This window comes from Ciconia boyciana, chromosome 2, assembly GCF_034638445.1.
Source record: "Ciconia boyciana chromosome 2, ASM3463844v1, whole genome shotgun sequence".
Taxonomy (NCBI): domain Eukaryota; kingdom Metazoa; phylum Chordata; class Aves; order Ciconiiformes; family Ciconiidae; genus Ciconia; species Ciconia boyciana.
Window position 1 is genome coordinate 143,483,399 of NC_132935.1, and position 20,914 is coordinate 143,504,312.

Consider the following 20,914-nt stretch of genomic DNA (forward strand, 5'->3'; position numbering starts at 1 on the left):
ACAGCCAGTACTCTGTTAGTCCTTTGAACAGGAGCTAAGTGCCTCTCAGGAGGAAAAAAATGCAATCCAGCTGGAGGATATAATAACAGTTTCCATGAAGCCTCATGGCACTGAAATCCTACCATGTAGACTGGTACTCACCCTGGCCACCTACCCTAGTGTGATGGCATTAATTGCTGTGAAGAAGTCCTAAACTTACAAAATACTCCATAAAATCTCAAAAATTAATTTTGCTTCCTCTCCACCCATGAACGTGACATTTAATAAGCACATTGTACAGTTTCAACAGTATTTTATATATATATATGCATACACATATGCATGCATCTTACTGCGCAAAACAACTGTAAATGTTGCGAGGGGTTGTGTTCAAATTCCTGTATTTGTGTACTTCACTTACATGAGTTCTAAAGTTGTTATATATACTTCATACATAGTCAGTTCTAAAGATGCAACAACTATGCAAAAACTATGGCACATACAAAATCCTAGCATCAATGTGGATGATTTTGTTTCTTACACCTTTTTCTTTTCTTTAACTAAAAAGTTTTATGCAGAAACTTCAACTCTCATTGACATCGCTAACAGAAGTTTTTGCTAAGTGGTGAACCTGCAAACTGTGTCTGAGGGGCACTTCATATTTACAAATTTTGTTGCTTTGACCATACTGATGCAGTTAAAGCAATGAAATCATTCCCTTTTAGATATGTATGACAAGTGTACTGGAAACTGGAAGCTTCATGACTATAACTAGTTTTAGCACCAGTATAAATTACAAATATCACTTATGTAATATTGTATCTGAATTTACTCCAATAACTTTCTTAGCAAAACCCCCAAATGCTAACTACATTATCCTACCGTTAGAGGCTTTTGGATTTAGATAAACATATGAAACAAAAGTTTGTAAGGTTTTCTCGTGGGTTTTTTTTTTTTTTTTGCATTATCAACAAAAAGTTTCTGCACTTGGAAAATATTTGACTAATGTAGGTGATCATTAAAGTAGGACCCACTTGACTTCCCAGTGTTACTTTCACTATAAGATGAATGAAGATATTTAGCTAAGAAAAGAGATGACTCTCAGCAAACTCTCAGATGTGCCACCATTACACAGTTCTCAAAACACTAAAATTATTAGGTTGAATTTTTATGAACTATGTTATACAGTGTTATAAACCTTAATTTGTTGTTAGGATTAGGATATGGTAAGAAATAAATTATAGGTCACGTGGTACATTTTACTAACAGAAAATATATTGCTCCGTAAATATATCTCCCCAAATAAAATATTTTCATTGCCTATTTTGTGCATATTTCTTAACATATTTGAACTAATTTCTGATATGTCTTATTGTTGAAAATGCCACCATTTCTTAACCATTCTGTTAAGTCTCAATACTGCAACAAGTGCAGAACATAAGGGTTAAAGAGGAGAAAAAAAGAAGTTGCTGGGTACGTTCTTAAAGAGAGCAGCAAGTGAAGAGATTTCCTTCCAATCTTCTGTGTGCACACACTACAACAAAATAACTTATCACACCAGAGGCATCCAGATTAAAACTATAGGAAGCGCCAATTTATTTTTATCTCTATTATACATTGCATGCAATGCATCTACTACAGATGTGCCAAGGCCCCGAGGCAGGTCTTTAAATCAAATGGGCAAAGCAGTCAGGATCATGCTTAGATGCAGCCGTGGTTCAGTACCAGTAACATGGCACTGGAGCCAGTGCCTGTGATTATGTTTGATTATGTTTTAATATCCAAGAGTACAAAAAAACCCTCAGTACTGAACTACATGTTCTGTTGTAAGTAGTTCAAGCATTGTATTGGCATCGAGAATATGACCCCAACTTACAAGGGAGAACAACATTACAATTCAAATTGTACCTGTTGTTTACTAATTCAGCTTCTGCTCTCCAGAGGAGAAGCCTGAGCCCCAGTAAGGTCAACAGCCAAGTTGCACTGGCCACAGCAGTACCTGATCTCACCCTTGAATTTCAATTTACAAATGTGAATTAAAAGCACATATGCAAGCAGATACTTACCCATAAAAACTGGAAGAAAGTAAAGACTTTCTATACTTTATAAGTAAATAGTCCAACCATAACACTGTCCATTCATTTATGACAAAGGACTGAAAAGTAAGATACAGCTAGACAGTGCTGTACAACAAGCCCGAGATACCCCCAGGGAGTTCAGCTAAAAAAGTGCAGATTTGCACATTAACCTATTTTGGTGCAGAAAAGTGCTGGGTGGAAGGAGAACTGAACTGACTTGAAGCATTGCTGAAAAGCTAACCTAGACCTGGGGAGAGACAGATTTTGATTTTATCTGTCATTCTGCAATATGTTTTGGTCAGATACTGAGCTACTTCAGACTGGCACAGCAACACTGACTTCAACAGAGCTACATGCACTTAAAACAGTTGAGAAGTATCATGTACAACATATTTTCTTGACTGGATTGTCAGAGGTTCACTTTAATCAATTTAAGCTGTTTTCACTGTGGGAGGAAAACACAGTCAACCACTTGGCCAAATTGCCTTAAGGCCTTAGTGTCCAAAGATCTGTTTCAGTTCTGCAAGAAACTGAAAAACTATTACTATGCCCAACGAGTTTTTACTGAAAAAATGATACACTGGAACCAGTTATGTAAATGCTGTCATAAGGGACATACATAAGCAAAATGAATAAACTTCTGAGAGGGAACTTCCTTCTTTACTCAGTCTACTGCTCTACTCTAAACCGCTTTTTAAATAAGTACCTTACACATCATATTTATCAGGCAGGGAGAGGGAAAACTAGGAGGAAAACATGGATAGGATGAAACCCTGTCTATAGAGAGGCAAATGTTAGTCCTGAGTCCTTAATTTCAAACTCCATTTATACTCTGTGTGACTGCAGACCATGCTTCTCCTAACCTTTGGTATCAACTCTTTCCCCTCTACTCCAAGCAGATTAGAGGCTCCTTGCTTTAAATTCTTTATAAGGAAAGACACCACATATCAATAAAATACAGCTCACATTTTTCTACACAATTTTGTAGTCATGCCTCCAACCAGATTCTTGTTAACTTTCATGGATAGTATAGCTAGATGGGACTACTGTGGTAATTAAGCCCAGCCTCGTGTACATACCAGCTCTTAGTACCTTCCTGAATTAATCCTTCTTTAGAGAATAAAAAATACAATAACAAAACCAGCTGATTTTGATTTCAGAGCTGCCAGAACTGAGAAGCTACAACAATCTTGTCCTTGAGCTTCTCCGTCATAATCCAGTTTTTTAAGTCCTGAACTGTGAAACCACAATATTACATACCTACAAACACCAATCTTGCAGTCACAACACAGGCAAAAAAAGATGTAACTTAACCTCCCAGCTTTTATCTGAGGAACTCCTGCTTGTGTCCAATTCATGACAGAACTGGAATTCAGTCTCACAATCACATTCCCACGTTTGCTTCCGAGTTACTTTTCAGAGTGAACGACTCGCACACCTGTATGAATGCCTCTGTCCTTTAGTCCTAGACGGATTTAATACAACCAAATCGAAAGCTATACATATGTGACTGTGACCCACTGCATGCAATTATATTTTATGATACTTTCAAGCATATAGCTTTGGTATTTGTTTTTCAGATGCTCCCATTGATTTGATCATAAAAACCAGTAATATCAGTCAGTAGATCTTGACTGTATGCAAGATCCTGGGAATACTGCAGAATTACCACAAATGTTCCCCCAAAAAAGAAATCTTTGCCTGACATACATTACAAAAGGCAGCAGCACAGGCAATCCAAATCTCGGTCCAACCTTGTGGAAGAAACCCCGTGTAGAGAAAACTTAACTACCCCTCCCTCAGAACTGAAAGGCAAACAGGCACATGCAAGAATTTCATGCAGACACTCACATCAACTACCTGAAAGGAGGTTGTAGCGAGGTGGGTGTCAGTCTCTTCTCCCAGGTAACAAGTGACAGGACAAGAGGAAATGGCCTCAAGTTGTGCCAGGGCAGGCTTAGATTGGATAGTAGGAAAAATTTCTTCACCGAAAGGGTTGTTAAGCATTGGAACAGGCTGCCCAGGGAAGTGGTTGAGTCACCATCCCTGGAGGTATTTAAAAGATGTGTAGATGTGGTGCTTAGGGACATGGTGTAGTGGTGGACTTGGCCGTGCTAGGATAACGGCTGGACTTGATGATCTTAAAGGTCGTTTCCAACCTAAGCAATTCTATGATTCTGTCATCACCCACCCACACAACCATCCTCCAGCGCATGCAAGCCACTGTCAAGAACGTGAGGCACACCATCTTGCTGAGGCAGCTGCTCACTCTCATCAGTGCTGAGATTAAAGAAACTTTAAAAACTGTATGTTTACAGGTCAAGATTTGCTCTCAGATGTATTCTGAATTTTTATAGTTCAAATAGTGAGTATATATACTAGCGTTCAAATCTTTTCAGATTACTATTAAATGTGCTTATTTTGAATAAAAACACTGGAAGATCGTCACAGTCAGCTCATCTGAAATTTAAAGTAAAAAGTGTGATTTTAATTTCCTTTATGCAAACACTTAAATATTTGCAAATCTTTTGGGAACAAATTTGGGAAACAAAATTTGATCCTCTGCATTTTTATCCCAAATATACAGTCATCATCCTCACTAGCAACCATGGCTCACTGTTAAAAAGCTGGCTTTTCACATGGGTGCTGTATTTCACTAGTCAAAGGTGATTTTTGCTTATGTGAAACAAAAGAAGGAAGAGATTTTTGGTTTCGTTTAAATCCCACAGCACCTAAAAGTGTTTACCATTTGCTTCTTAGAAGGCCAAGTTAGCCAAATTTTGATTAATTGAGTGGCGTGTTCATAATCAAAAGCTGTGTAAAGAGATCCCTACATAGAGCTGCATAAATAAGAGCAAACATACAGTACTCATAATTTCTTACTGGAAAGAAGTACCAATTGCAGGATCTTCCTGTAGGATACCATTTACTCTTAAGATTTTAAAAGAGTATAGAAAACGAGTAGGCTAATATATTACATCCACACCTTCAGAATCCCAGCTTTGGAGCCAAGATTCACTGTTCTGCTGGGCACTAAAGACGACCCACTCAGATGCTGGCTGGTGCAGTTACACAAACATTCTTCTGGCAGTAAATGGATTTGAGTTGCTATTTGCTTCAGACCTTGCAGCACAGCTTACTCAATGCCTCATGTGCCAAGGAAGTTTTTTACGACCGTGCCCCACAAACAGCAGCATCCACGAAGCTTTTGGAATAACAACTGCAAAATGGAAGAAGTGAGCAAGCAGAGGGAAGAGAGGGAGTAAATTTCTTGAGCTTGTTGATTTGACAAACCTGATGCATCAAAAAAAATACGTTCTTAAAACAACTGCTCCCAAATTGTACTCAGCTTGAAGACTTAGGGGGAAAAAAGCCAGTGGCAGAAAGCTCATCCATTACACCCAACTATATTAAGTGATCTTAGAAATGACAGTATTTCTATTTCTTATAGAAATAGACAGTATTTCTGTTTCTTTCTATTTCTTATTTCCTTTAGCCAACCGCTCTACAGCGACACTGTTATATATGCATACTCATTTGTGTGCCCACATATATACCTACATGCTCTCCACTGCAAACATCATTATCTGCCTGATAAACACGCTCCATCTGACAGCCCTGCATCAAGGGCAGGTTCAAACAGAAGCAAATTTCAGCAGAACTCACTAGCGAGCTTATTAGCAGACCACTGAAGGAACTACTGGTCTGCTGTGAGAATTGAAAAAATAAGCACTTGCATTTTAAGTAACATAAAACAAGATGAGGGTTTTTTCTCTTTTATCAGTCAGAAAAACACATGAACTATTATACCTTTGCCACGGTTGCCTTGAAAGGACCTAGAATAGGCAAGAAAAGCTACATAAGGAATTAGAAGCAGACTACATTTTGATTTTTTAGCTCCTTTTTAGCACTACTGATAATCAGCTTCTAGTCTAAACCAAAGAACTTAAAATGCAGCTTGACTTCAAGGCGTTTTTTATGTTGTTAATCAAAACATGCTGGCTAATATGCATTCCTTGATTAATGTTCTTTATTTAAAATCAAATGTGATTAGCTTAAATGCAAATATTTAAACATCACAATAATTCTTTGAAAAGTCTAATGCATGATTTCTTTAAACAGGTTTTCTTTACATTTAAATTAAAAGTCTAAAGTGACTAACACTATATTGTGATATGTAAGACTCATGCTATTTTTATTAAAGATTCAATCCTAAAAATATTTAAATACGTTAGCTAAAGATATACAGACAAGCATCCATACTGACAAGCAAAATTTTCAAGCACTATTTACAGCCCTAATGTGCAATTAGAGTTTTTACCAAAGTCCAATCACAACTGGAATTTTATCATAATCATGAGGTAAACTTTGCTTTTGTATGCCAAACATCTTGAGAAAAATTACTTCAATTCCCCACCCTCCATCCCCACCCCCTCTCCCCCCTCCCAAAAGCACCTGCTTTAGCAGAGCAGAGGCTGTGTAAAGAGGAACGATAGATGCTGTTTTCTACATTCTCTACTGAGCATGAATTAAAAATGTCATTTTAATAGCCAGCATTGTCTAAAGCACTGGGCTTTTATAGTAAATGTCTCCACCTTTTAGCAGTGCTCACCCTGGCTCCCTTGCATATACAGTAGTTACATTAACTTTTCAGTTTTAAGCAGTTTTGTTTAAAGAATGGTGAAAACACTGACAACTCTGTTCCCTTGAGTTGTGGATACCAGAGACCTGAGGAAACACCAAATATTACAGTTTTGCCAAAACTAAAGAAGAGGGGGAGAAATCTGAAGTTAATTCTCTTTTACAGATCCCTCTGTCTCCTTTCTTCAAGTACTCAAATTCCTGAAGACTATATCTATACCAGTAAGTTGAACGTGCTTGGGACTGTTGTCTGGCTGAGACACCACCACTGTCCTGTGTCCGTACTCCTGCAGCACCCTTCCACCTGCATCCTCCAACACATGCAAGGCATATTTCTTACTGGGAGCAGTCCCCAGCCCACACTAACTCCCAAACCATGCCCAGGAATTAATTATTTGGAAGTGCTAGTTGTCATGAGCTAAAGGCATGCCAGAGGCTGCTCTAACAGTTTAACAGCAGAGACTCCCACATCGCCTGGGAACATTCGCTGGCATCAGTGTAGATGTAAACAAACAAGACATTGATTCAGTGTGTAACAAATTGTTGACAGGCTTTGGTGAAACTCTATAGGAAAAACTGTTATGAAAGTTTGAAAAGCCGTGCATCCTCATATACAGTATTTCCACAGCTTCATGCCAAAGGAGTTTATTTTCTCAGCCCAGCCCTACTCTAAATGAAGACTTAAACCTTTGAAAAAACTTGGCTATCAATCAGCTGTTAAGATGCAGGTAGGCAGATCATATTTCTAAACCAAATCTGTATTTATTGATCACCTGGGAAGCAAAGCAGAATTCCTGAGTCCGAACACCAGCTCTGCCATGGTTTTGTCAGTCACAGACTCAGGATTTTTTTAATAAATCCATGAAGTATCTGTCAATCTCTGACAGACTCTGTGTTATGCAGTATTTACTATGAATGATGTTTTCTCTCTCTTGTTTCTTTCTGTCTTCTGCTTTCTCCTTAAGGAGAGTATCTTTCTCTTAATTCTTTTCATCTTGACTTTAGGGATTCTCTTAAAAACCAGTGCTCAGTAGATGTTTCCCTGTCTCATAAATGCACCTTCTCAGGTATATTTATATTAATCTGATCATTTCTTGAACACAGCAAGGTTCAGGATCCCACATCATCAGCCCAGGATTAAATATTTAACTTTCTGTCACATAGAAAGAGTATTGTAAGGAAACTGAGGTACAGTGAACATTACAAAGCATTCTCACATTTTCTCCACCTTCCTAACAAGTTAATACTTCTCCTCGATGGCTACCATCTCTTCATGGCCACCACCACTTCATTTATCTTCTATTGTGACCAAATCTTACCTTCTCCCACCTTGCTCACTGACAGTACCTTCTGATAAATCTCTATTTAACTTCCCAGGATGGAGGTTATGCAGCATCAGTCCCAAACACTAATTGAGAATTTAGGAAGAATGAAAACTTAAGTGTAGGTGTTGATATGAAAGGCTTATCTTGCTCAACTATTTGGACAGGACTCTGAATCCAGACAAAATGGCTGGCGGAGAAAGGAAGGTAAGACGCCAGACTAAGAAAAATAGGAATTTTAATGATGATGGAGAGGATAACACACAAAAATCAGGAACTCAGACACAAGTCCAGTAGGGAAGCAGATTGTTTTGGAATACTGTTCCATCTCCACTCATGCAGATGAGACAGTAGACGCCTACTTTCATTTTGTTCCTGGAGACATTGGTCCGGTGATACTACCAGTGGTTGGATCTGTTTTAGTGCAGCAAATCTACATACTTTTTGAAGTATTGTAACAAAAGAATAAATAGTGAAAACATGTTCTCCAAGTTACATGTCAGAGGGCCATGTTCATCATTTACAGTGTCTCTGTCCAATAACTTGTAACATGAAGCTTCCAAGCTGGATGAAACCTCAAGATTTTATTGAAACAACACCTAACACTCTGTCATAATTTCCTCGAACTGCCTTCTTATTTCAGGGCACATAACTTACTTTCACAGTGATTCTGAATGGCTGGGTTTCTTTGGTGATACATGAGTATAGGCAGACCGACTCAAGATTACAGCAATAATAACAGCTTCTAAATGCATCACAGAGGTAACCTGAAGTTACTGAAATACTCCTGAAGTATTTCAGGATTTTCAAACGGATTATTTAGATCATCCTTAAGTAATTTACTTATCAGGACATGTATGTCTGTGTACACATGTGTATACATCTGCAAACGCAAACTGAGAGGACCGAGGCTGAGGCACAGAGAAAGCTCAAAGACCAGGTCAACTTTTAATTTTAAGTATCTCCCATATTAATTAGGGTATTTGTAAGATGGAAAGTAATCAAATATCTCAAAGCAGGCAGATAAAATAAAAGTTGTTTTCTGACTTTTTAAATGGCAAAACAAATTATGACCGTTTTATTTTCACAATTACAGCCTGTTAAAATCACTGAGGTTAGGGGTTTAGATGATGTAGAGCCACCCACAGCTAGCCTTAGGAACACATTTCTTATTCAGCCTCAGAAATGCTCCTGCATATTAAGATGTCAGAGATCATCGTTGTTTATGCACTGGCTGCTTTCCATAATAATCAGACCCTTGGTCACTCTAGTAGAGAAGAGACTAATGCCATGTTTTTCAGACATGTTTTTCCTAGTAAACTGTGATTAGCTCTCTGCAGCACAGGACTGTGCCCTAGCAAATCACAGCATTAAAATTAGTTGTTTAAGCCTGTATGCAAACAAGAAATACAATGAATTTTGTTTCTACTCTCAACGGTTTTTCCAACTCCACACGCATTTAATGTGCCCAGCATTTTTTTAACTACAGTTACTATTTATTACTGATACTTTCTGTTCAAATCCCGTTGCTTTACGCTTACACAACTCAGTTTACAGCATCAAAACCTTGCCTGAGTGGATGTTGATATCCTCATCACCAGTGCTCTCTGCACTTCTCAATTTATCACAGTTACTGTTTGCAGCTATCAGTCTTAAAACTCACAAAGACACGCAAAGCACAGGAGCTACTTAACCCCATATCATCTATATTTAAATGCAGCAATTTCACAAATCTTAAAGAATAATGGAATTGGTTCATATCTGGCAAGACATTTCAGGTTCCCTCCTGCATTCTTCTGCTAAAGAAAGGAAAAGATTAAGTCATCTTAAATGTATTATTAAAGCATTAACCATTTTTGCTCCAAAGTCGTCAGCCGGGAAAGAAGAGTCTTTCAGTCCCATACACTGGGGAAATTTTCTCTAGGGTGTAACAACAATTTCAGACCAACAGGGAGGGGAGCATGCCTGGCTGAGCATCTGTGGAAGGGGACCATGCAGCCTTGCCATAGCCAGAAAACTTCTGTGCACAGAATGGCATGAAGGAAAGCATTTTCTTAAGAAGCAACAGAGAACCTGGTATCCATGACCAAACAGCTCCAATGACCCTACCAGCATGAGCAATTAGTGTAATTCCAGCCCAGGCCATAGGTCAGAGCACTTTCTGCAGAGCATGCTTTAGATGCTGGTACCCTAGTATGATCCCAGAGGTGATGCGTTTTGCTGCTCTAACCATTCCACACTTTAGCAGCATAAAGTCCAATTACTCAGTTTTGAGGTATGTAAGCCAAGTTTTGATTGTCCAGTTAGATTATGCTTTCTATTGCTGTAATTTCTAAAATCAGCAAATAAGGAACTGTAAGACAAAAAAAAAATCCTTTTACCAAGGCCATGAAGGATATAGGTGGTACAAAGGGAGTGCAGAACATAGTATGTGTACAGAAGAGGGCTTTTTGCTTTGGAGTGCTCTTAGACCTCCATAGTGTACAGGAATTAAGGAGCTCAGCACTTTGCATTAACAGGCCCTAGAAAGATTAAATAATTGCCAGCGAGAGTAGTAATTACTCTGACTTGCAAATCTACATACTTCACAGTCATGGAAAGGATCAGAGAGAACAAAGACCACACCATGCAGAAATGGTGAAAATATCGAGTGACCATCTTCTCTTTCAGTCATCTTTCCTCCTGTCCCCATTCTGCATTTGTATAAATATTATGTATGCATAGCTGACAAAATCCATACTCTGGGATGGAGAAAATAAAAGCAAGTCTAACACAATGCCTGTATAAAAATTATATTTAATGAAGTGCCTACTGTGGATTTATTTCCTGATGTTCTTCTGTGGTAATAAACCCACATCCCTTAATACACTTGGAAGCCAAACAGAAAAATGAAACCAGGAAATTTCTTGGCTGCCATCTACTGTTCAAAACTTTTCTGTATCACACACAAGAATAAAAACAAGAACAAACCCAAAGAGCACTCACTGACATCTCCAGGTTTTCTCCTCCTCTTTACTATTGTTGGATAAAACCCAATGTCTTTGGACTGCTTTGGACTGCTTACAGACTATATTTCTGTAAGGATTCTGTGTATACGCTCACCTTTTAATCAATCCCAAGAATGAGAAACACAAAAGCTTGTAAACTTAATAACACACTGATTTAGAGAAGAACACTGTAGTATTCTTAGTATTTCAGTGAAAAACTGCACTTGTTAAAAAAGTTCTACTAATTCACTTGAGAGCACTAGAGAGTGATTTCACTATACAGCAATAAAGCAGGACTATGACAGAGACTGAAAAGCAATGTGCAATAATGCTGTCTGCCTCCCCTTTTCTTGAGGCTTTGTGTTACTATCAGGGTAACCCCTACAATGTATTTGTTTCTCTATCTCTTATTTTGAGAGCTGCCTAAATCTCTTTGTCCGTTTCAACTCCTTTGCCCCATCTCCTGCCTCTTTGCTGCCCCAAAGAAGCCACTATGATCCTGCAGATGTGACGAATAAGACATGCTGGAATGAAAACGGAATAATCTTCTTTATGTCCAACCTATAAGGTGACTTGGAAATTGGGTTTAAATTACATAGGATGCCAGGTTGTCAGAGTTTAGGACAAAAGCTGAAGGGACTATCATCTGCAGTAAAGGAGACCCAGGAGTTACTGAGAGACCTTAGGCCTGCAAGGACAAAAACATCTGAAATTGGATTCCTGGGTCAATTCTGTCATGCACTTCCAGACTTTAGTCATATGGTTATAAACCGAAGACTCATCCTAGTAAAATATACTGGGAGCCAATTAAGTGCTTCATCTGAAAGCATCTAGTAATCTTCTCTTTACCATCTAGTCCAAACCTGCTCACAGCAGGTCCAACGAGTTCAGGCTGCCCAGGCCCTGTCCAGTCAGGTTTTGAATAGGATGGAGATGTCAAACCTCTCTGGACAACCAGTTCCAGTATTTCTCCACCCCTACCAGCCAACATGTCTCCTACTCATTCACCTGCTTGGGATATTTAAAAAACAGTATTTCTAAGATCCCCACTCAAAAGTTCACAAGACTATATTACATATACACATATACATTCATATATAGCATAATGAAGCTGACCATGTACTTCTAGTCTCTAGGGAACAAACTGCTTCCTCTTACACAAAGGTATCAGATGGTGAAACAGCTTTTCAAGAATGGTTGTAGAATATGACAATGTCAAGTACAACACACATTAAAAAACTGAACCTTTGTAGAAACATACTAACAGATTATCTAGTAGTAACTTCAGTTTTCACAAAGTCTTTTCTCTACTCTTTAGTTTCCTTTAGTATTCCTCAAAATTCAGGGTGGTCTGCGGAAAAGTAATACTGATCTGGAATCAACCTACCAGCAATCTGAAAGGTACAGTACCCAGTGGCTGAGGAATGCAAGCAGGTCAGGGCTCATACTGTAATAAACACGAGAAAATGCAAAAGAAAGCAAAGAAATTAAACAAAACTCCCACCCTGAGCACAACAGAAAGTAAGCAGCTAGAAAAAGTGCATTATGGTTCATGCACTGCATACCAGGTCATTTTGAAGCTTGTGGACAGGGATGTAATTATCTGTGTCCTGTATTTCCAGGAAGAGAATTTGGATGAACTTGGTACTTCAACCTACCTGGTTTGAAATGGGGTAAAGAGTGGACTCCAGGCCATGTATCTTCGTTTGGTGTTCCGAGTACCTGTGCACAAAAAGAGGAAAAAAAAAAAGAAAAAAAACACACATTGCTTTAATGGAAAAGACATAACAAGTCATAGCATTGCATAAAGCCACTCCTCCAAAGAGCTCAATGTACCTTACAATCTAAACTTTAAATAGGCTTAATTTTGGGGGGAAGGGAGGAGGAAGAGGGTACAAAAAGTTAAATTATTACCACGGTTTCAAGGTACCAGTGTAGTCCGTAAAGCACATGAACAGTGCCGTGTTCCTGTCAGGTTGCCTATTTAACCAATACATGTTAAAGCTACTTTCCATTGACAAGTGTCAAGCTACCTGCATACCTCAGAGTGCTGGTGTTACAGAGGCTAGATATTTTAGCTCAGAAATAATTTCAATCCCTGTAAACTTAAATAAGCTGAACAGATACCTAGTAGATGCTAGGATAGAAGATTGGCACAGATGGTGAAGCAGATGACCAAGAGCATGACATGAACAAGAATGCACAGCAAATAGTTGTCATTTTACGTGGATGTAGTATACATAAAAATAGTAAATTTTTAGGAAATACAGACTTTATTGACTCATGCATTATGCTTTGTTTCTGTTCACTTCAACTGTCCTCCTTCTTGTAGTGTAAGTCAGACCAACTTTCAGCAGCAAAGCATTTAACACTTCTCACATGCATCTTATATCCTCTCCTCACATGAAAAGTTCACCCCCGTGTCTTTGGCACAGATAATAACTAAACTGAGAGAACTGCTATAATTAGTTCTCCCAAACCTGTTTTTGCTTCGTGAGACATAACTGTCAATGCTTGCTTTAAGTGGAGCCAAGAGGAACACCTAAAGTAGCAGCTCTACAAATGCATTTCTGAATGAGCTGTAGAATTTGACATTTCACTAAGTGGGATCTTCCTTGTTACAAATTTACACTTGATTTCTAACATGAATGAAAATGCTAGGGACTGTTTTAAGTATTTGTTATAAACTCAGGCCCTGGAATAAAAGGCTGATATTCTAAAGGGAAAGCATTTCACAGCAGTCTGGTGCTTGTTTTACATTGTCATAAATGTACAAAACCCCCTGCAAGCCCTGCCCCTACCTGCACTGCAGATCTTCTGAATAAATCTTTTGGACCTGCATATCTTGAGTCACTGTGATATTCCGTGGTCACTTACACCAGCACAAAACAAGCACATAGTGTGAAAATCTGTGGTCCAAGTATGTGAAGGTTTGTGACACTTCAGGGCAGACTACAAGACATCTACTCCCAATCATTTGGAGCTGAAGAGCTTTTTTTTTTTAATTGTGTCTGCTGCAATATACATATGCATTAAGAGCATTAAAGGAAGGACCGCTCTAGAATATTTGTTGCACTTCTTAAACTATGTAAACATTTGTTCATGTCGATAAATTCAAGCTTAAAAAAAATTCTTAGAAGCAAGACTGGGAAGCTAAAACACAAAAAAATTCTCTTTGACTCTGCCAGAAATTTATTTCATAAAATTCAGAAACTGGCTTAAAAACTCGACACAAAAGTAAGTGATGTCTTAAACAGATACAATTCTTACCTACAAGGTGTGCTTTATGACTCTAGGGCCTCAAGTTTGTTAAGCAATTTACAATACTAACTTGTTTCTAATCTAAGAATATTAATGCAAAGATCATCTTTCCCACTATCAAATACAATAAGCAAATAGTGCAATTTAGATGTAGTATGACCAGTAGGTGAAAGCAGAGCACCAAGGTGTCAGAGAAACAAAGATGACAGTATCAGTTCCATTAGACAGTATACGTTCATGTTGTTATTTGGATATGCAAGTTCACTGTTTTTATTTGTAAATATTGTTTGTAGGACATTGCTTTCAGTCCTTAGGAAATATGTCTTAACTGGCATTTGAGTAAGATAAACCCGGCCCTGCAACCCTGATTCATCACAACACCCGTATTCATTTCATTATTGCTATTAGGGAGAGCACAATTCTCTAATTAAACATAGAAAAAGAAGTTAGGAGACACCGTTGACACTATGTCATTCTTAAATCACTTTGCAAATAACTTTCACCTGGCCTCTATATTAATCAAACTCCTGGTGCCAAGCACCTCCCTGACCAGGAGAGGGAGCCCGTGGATTAAAAACACAGATTCTTGCATCATCAGTTTAAATTGAGAAATATGGTCCTCAATTTTACAATCCCTCTTAGCAAATCAAAGGAATATTCTCTCATGAAACATTACGAATATAAGAAAATTAGCCACATCCTCCTAAATGTATGTTCTTAATCGTCTCTTATTTTAGATGAGACATAGGCAGCTAAGGCACTGAACAGATGAATATTAAAACTAGCTAAAAAAATCTGAAACTTCCAGTGAAAGGTAGAATAAGTATCAGATCCATTTAATGTAGAACTTGGAGCTAAGAAACGGATTATTCTGATTTTCAAAGTAACATCGTGTCCGGTAACACAGGGTTTCATGGGAGATCACTTTTATACTGACTTTTATGTGACTCACAATTTTTTTGTTTCACTACTTTTCCAATCCACTTCTTTAATAATATTCCAGCACATCTGCTGTTACAGTGTTTAAGAGCCAGCTACAAACAAGTTCTGTGCATTGGAGTATTCAAACCGCCTACAGTATTTACACCTTCTGTCAAGGGTAGCAGTCAGGCTAAAAACAGATAGGGTTTTCTATCATCTAAATGCCTATCATTTTTAAGGTAGGGGCACTTGGTAGTTCAGGGAAGGATCCAGACACTGTATTTTAATGCCTTGTACAAACACTATAAAGATCATCCTTCTTCCATACAATTTTTAACATGCACAATACAGAAATTCACAATATGTGACTATCAATCAACGAACAAGCAGAAGGCAGCAGTGAAACAACTGTGGTTTTGGAGAAGATGAAACAGTCACTGCCCAAAGGTATGTCAACATAAAGTGATTTGTAAGCATCACCTTGCAAGTGATACTTCTAAGGAGCAATCAATCCCATTTTGATGAGGTCGGATTAGGCAACCCAAAGCAATGAGTTTTGACACCTGCTATAAACAAAGTAAAGTGGAGCTCACATGTAACACCACAGTGGAGAAAGATCGGCCTTGTTTTGCAACTTACGAAAGAGAAACAAGGGACCAACATGGAAAAGGAAAGCGGGGGAGGAAGGGAGAACCCAAGTCTTCTGGTTTTACTCCGAAACATGGTCCCTTAGCATTTAAGAGTGATTATCCAGACCAAACCACTGGCAACATCTTGGCACCACAGAAAGGCATCTAACTGACCGGCTGCAGCAAACCACTGGTTACCCAGCCAGTGCTGGAGAGCAAGCCTGACCTTACAGCGACGACCAGGGAAAGTGGAAGATACAGGAGACAAAGCAGCCTGAGACAACCACCATAACACCAGGACCTGTTATTTTATGGGTGACCTCCCAGCCCCGACTATCCTTTCATGGTCCACCACTTCTGATCCCAAGCATGCCACCAGGAGTTCTGTCTCTTCTACATTTTAACACTTTTTCTTTCCATTTCGTGTTCCGAAAACATGAAAATAACCACTGCTGTCACAGCAATCAAGCCCCAACTTAATATTGGAAATAAGCTTTTATTTACCATTGAGAATTATTAAAAAAAAAAAAGAAAGACTAACTTGTTTGCTTTCTCTACTGATAATTTGCTTCTCAGTGAGGTAAACATTCAACTTGCATGGTTTGATATCCTATTTTTTTAATTGACTTACTAAGACAAGAATAATCTACAATTCTCAAATTTGGAATGGATTTAGTGTTTTTCAGGGGCCAGGATGGTTATGGTTTCTGTAAAGAAAACCTACTGGGGTTTTGCTGTTCCACACTACATATAATTGTAACATAAAACACTCTGGGCTCTTTTAGTCCCTAACAAATGAGATAAAATGACTTTCTCATTTGAAACTTGCTGTTCAAAATCAGGACCATATTCTAATCTAATTTGTATGGTGAGAAATCTATTTATACAAAAATAACAGATTTACAATACATCAGGGTACTGAGGGCCAAATACCCTTACTGCCAGTTGACATTGTTATGGTTTGGCAGAAAGTTATGAAAACAGAACCTGCTGTTCAAATCTCTATATACAAGCATAATATAGAAAGATTGCCCAGGAAACGCAACACAAACGCATTAAGGTCTATTGCATTGCCTTAATTTTTTAATACAAGAGAAAAAGTTGATTGCTTTTTGCATCTGATTTTACAAAGACTCATAATTCCCCTAATTAATGTGCTCCTTGGTGTCCACAGGAGTCATTATTTTACGGTGAGCATTATGCCACTCTATCAACACAATTAGTTGTGCTGTCCTGTATTCTGCGTCGAATGCAAAAACATTCCCTATTACTGCCATGTAATAAGGTCATTCTGGGTAACAATTTGTCCGGAGAAGTCATCTGAATCTCTTGTGAGATGAGCAGCAGTGCAAATCTTTCCCACCAGCTCTTTCCCAACTGCTGGCATAATTAATACAGAACAAGCATTTCCATTTGTACTACAACTTTTGAATATACAAAGCCGCATATTACTGAAATAATGCTTTAACCCTTGTTAGATCTGATGATCCTCAAGAAAGGCGGTGGTTTGGACTTCAACAGGACAAAGAACATGCAGCCAGTGGTATTATTCAGGGTTTTGTAGCAACAGAACAGAATGAAAAATAAGATCAGCATGCAAATGAGCTGCCTTTCCTTAGACAACATTTATGGAAATCAGGCTAAGCAATTTGCTGAATTTTCAAGTTTTATCACGTTAGGTCAACTTGATGAATAAACAAAGTTTAGTCAAAAAAACGTCAGGAGAGTTAATCTTTTCTTTTCCCGTTAATAAAAAGACATTTTTGTTGAAAAATACCCTAGAATTTTAACTAGGAAAAGTTACAAGCTGTATGTAAAAATGTTTTCTTATTTTATTTTTCCTTTTAAGGATCATCAAGATTTCTGTTCTAGTCTTCCTATTTGCTGGGTAAAACATACTGCATTTAGTGAGTCCTTGGTTGTGATGTACCATGGGAGACTAAAGCTGTCTGAGGAACTGAACTTAATAAAAAGAGGAAGAGAATAAGTACTGCAGAGCCGCTTCCAAATTAGTGATCTCTCTCTTTTGAGTGAGATTTGGAAAGTTCAGATGTTTTGTTTTTCAACAAAGATTTGCTATATTCTCCCAAAACACACGTCTAATGAAGCTTTCAACTTAGTCAAAAACCTAGGAGTCCTTTTCCTTTCTGTTAGAGGAAATATGTTCCTGCTTTTTAGATTTGGCTCTTGAGAAGCAGTGCGAGTTCCAGGATTTTGCTACAACAGCTCCATCACTCCCAGAGTCACCTCTGAACGTGGAATGTCCCATCTAGTCTGGAAGAGGAGAAGCTTATGTGATTGATCCCTCTTGCAGTCTGTCCTGGTGCTAAGCCATTTGCCCAGATGATCCAACTATTGCTGCATTCTCCTCCTGAGGACTCACTGTTAGGTAGATCTTAACCTCATCTTCCACAATCAGGGAAAGTGCTGTATTACCACCTGATAATGTCAGTGAGCACAAAGTATGTGTAGGAGTGAAGACCAAAGGAGGAATTTCATCCTTCAGCTTAGCATTTGGTCTTAGTATAATGGGTTAAAAAAAAAATCAGCAACTATTTGTGTATTATGCATGCTGACTCAGAGTCTGCTGACCGACAACTGCAGTGAGGCTTCCTTCAACTCTCTGCTGGGCACGATGGATGACAGCTGAGTGTCAAGTTTAATATCCAAAAGATTGAGACAGAAATGGAATTGCCTCCATACCAGTCTTTTACTCACATCAGAAGCTTAGCAGTTCAGTTTCCATAAGGGACAATAAATCTATCAGTTTGTGTAATGCACTTATGCGTTTGTTAGATTGAGGCCAAACACATTTTAACTTTGGGAAGGTTGTGGATGTTTCAGGGTTCCCAGCTGCGATGAAGAAGTCACCTCATTTTTTGCTACAGAAACAATGTCTATCAGCTAAGATGGCAACAATATATTTATCTGGATTCATGAAAAATACAGACCATATGCCTATTCGTTGTCCTTGGGATTTAATATATCGAAGCCTTACTTCATTAAATGAATGGCAAAAATTACATATAGTTCCTAAACCAGGAATCTACATCAATTCAAAGTTAAAACAACTGAAATGAGGTTGTGTGAACAAGGCAGTCTCCTCCCACGTGGAAAACACTAAAGGCCTTGTTCAGAGCCTGAAAACTGTATTTTAGTAAAAATGATTTTTCTTACATACGGAAAGAGGAAGCTTTCTGTATTTTTTTCAGTCAACTGTCATCAAAACATCCCTTCATTATTCCCATATAGGTAAGAAAGAAAATACCAGCGAAATAGCATACAGAAAATAAGGTAATGTAACTTGTATGATTCCTCTTCAGAACAAAAGTGTTAAAAAAGAGCCCATAATTCTTTACAGAGAAAATCAGACTTTCAAATCCTTATTCTTAGTTTTATGTATAAAACGGGTTTTATTTTTGCTTCCTTATGTCCCTGTAAATGCTATCGAAATCATAAAAAAAACTTGCAGTGATGATACATGGTAAAAGGAAAAAGAAATTCAACAACCACCATTTTATATGCACAACGGTAATGCATAGCAGAATATGTTTAATGTGATTTGCATTCATTCAGGACATTAAACCAGAATCATGGATTTAAGAGAAAACAAGGCTGGTTATAAAACAAGCTGATTGGCGTACTTCTTTTGCAAATTATTCTGTGAATGATACAAGCATTGTCTTAACAAAAAAACAAAGCAAGGTATTAAATTCTTTCAAGAGCTCTAAGAAGTACCTGCTACACAGACAATAAGTACAGGACACAACAGCAACAAAAAAGAGAGAAGGCACCTCCTCACCAACCCCATAAGCTTGTTTCTGCTGTACATAAAGTGATGTTGTTTTGTGAAAAAACAGAAGTTACTGAGGCTTATTCTCTAAGGTGAAAAAAGAACCAATAAGAACAGAATGAGGTTCACCTACAGCAAAATGCTGACTCTTTCAGCCATCAAGTGGAATATCACCATTCCATTATACGTGGGTAATAAAACCACTTGCTTTGAGCATAAGGAGTGGTTTATGATGAAGCTGGCTTCAAAAACATTTAGGTAATGTGCCAGTGCGGATGAGGGAAGCAAAACATGAAATTACTATCAACATTCCCACAAAATTTTAACTACACACATTAATTAAAAAAAAAATCAAGTTCAACTAATATTTGTGCTTTAGGTCTGTCAAGGATGAAAAATGAGGTACTTGAAACAGTAAAGGACCCAACTGTTCTTAACATACTTTCCCCATAGAGGCAAAACCCAAAGAAGTCTCGCCAGGAAACCTTTTTAATATGTGATTTTTCCAACTTTACTTTGTGTATATAAATGATATTTGAGTAGCTGCCTGCATCAAAAAGTTAAATTTATCCCAACACTGTTTCCATGCTGTTTGCAGCACAAGTAAACAAACTCATCGTTCTCTTCATAGCCATGGTAACGACAGCTACCTTTTTAAGGGACCCTGGCAGAGACACCACTGCAACTGTGCTAACCTGAGGAAGACGACGGGGACTGGAGACTTCATAAACACGCTTGTCCGCCTTCGCAGAGCCAGACTCTGCCTACTCTCTCTGCACGAGCTGGGCACAACAGCTGGGAGGAGGAGGGGAAGGAGGAACAGAGCAGACATCACCACAGACCCAGCACTGCAGACCATCAGGACAGCGTTAAATTAAATCCCCAGCCTTACAACAAAGCACTACTGAGGTCTAATATGCCAGTTTCCTTAACTACTCAGTTAGGAGAAAGTTTTGTTTTTTCCGAAAAGGACCTACTAAATACATACTACACTTTGAATCACAGAAACAGCTCTGTCAATGAGATGACTTTTAGAAACTAATTCTGTCCCTAATCCAATCTAAATTGGAGAGAAAGCAAAACCAGAGACATTTAATCTAAATTTCACAATGAGAAAAAAGCAAGTGTGAAACAACTTGTGCTGGGCTGTAGCATCCTCTTCCTACAGGTAATCAGCACATCTCATCATAACACCCTATTTTACTAACTTGCAAGTTTCATAAAGGTTCACATAGGGGAAAAAAATGGTTTTTTATTTAGTAATTCTTACTAAAACATTTCTGTGAATGAGATGAATGCTAAA

At 38.2% G+C, this 20,914-nt stretch overlaps 1 protein-coding gene across 4 annotated transcripts in view; it reads right to left on the reverse strand.

Moving 5' to 3' along the window:
* CDK14 (cyclin dependent kinase 14) overlaps positions 1-20,914 on the reverse strand; it is a 354,521-nt gene that overhangs the window by 121,941 nt on the left and 211,666 nt on the right. For all 4 annotated transcript variants that reach the window (XR_012041197.1, XM_072854293.1, XM_072854295.1 and 1 more), the window contains exon 11: positions 12,666-12,729. Coding sequence is in view for 3 of the 4 variants with exons in the window: in XM_072854293.1 (XP_072710394.1) it covers positions 12,666-12,729 (64 nt within the window). In the remaining variant the exon portion in view is untranslated. The remainder of the gene's footprint in view (positions 1-12,665; positions 12,730-20,914) is intronic.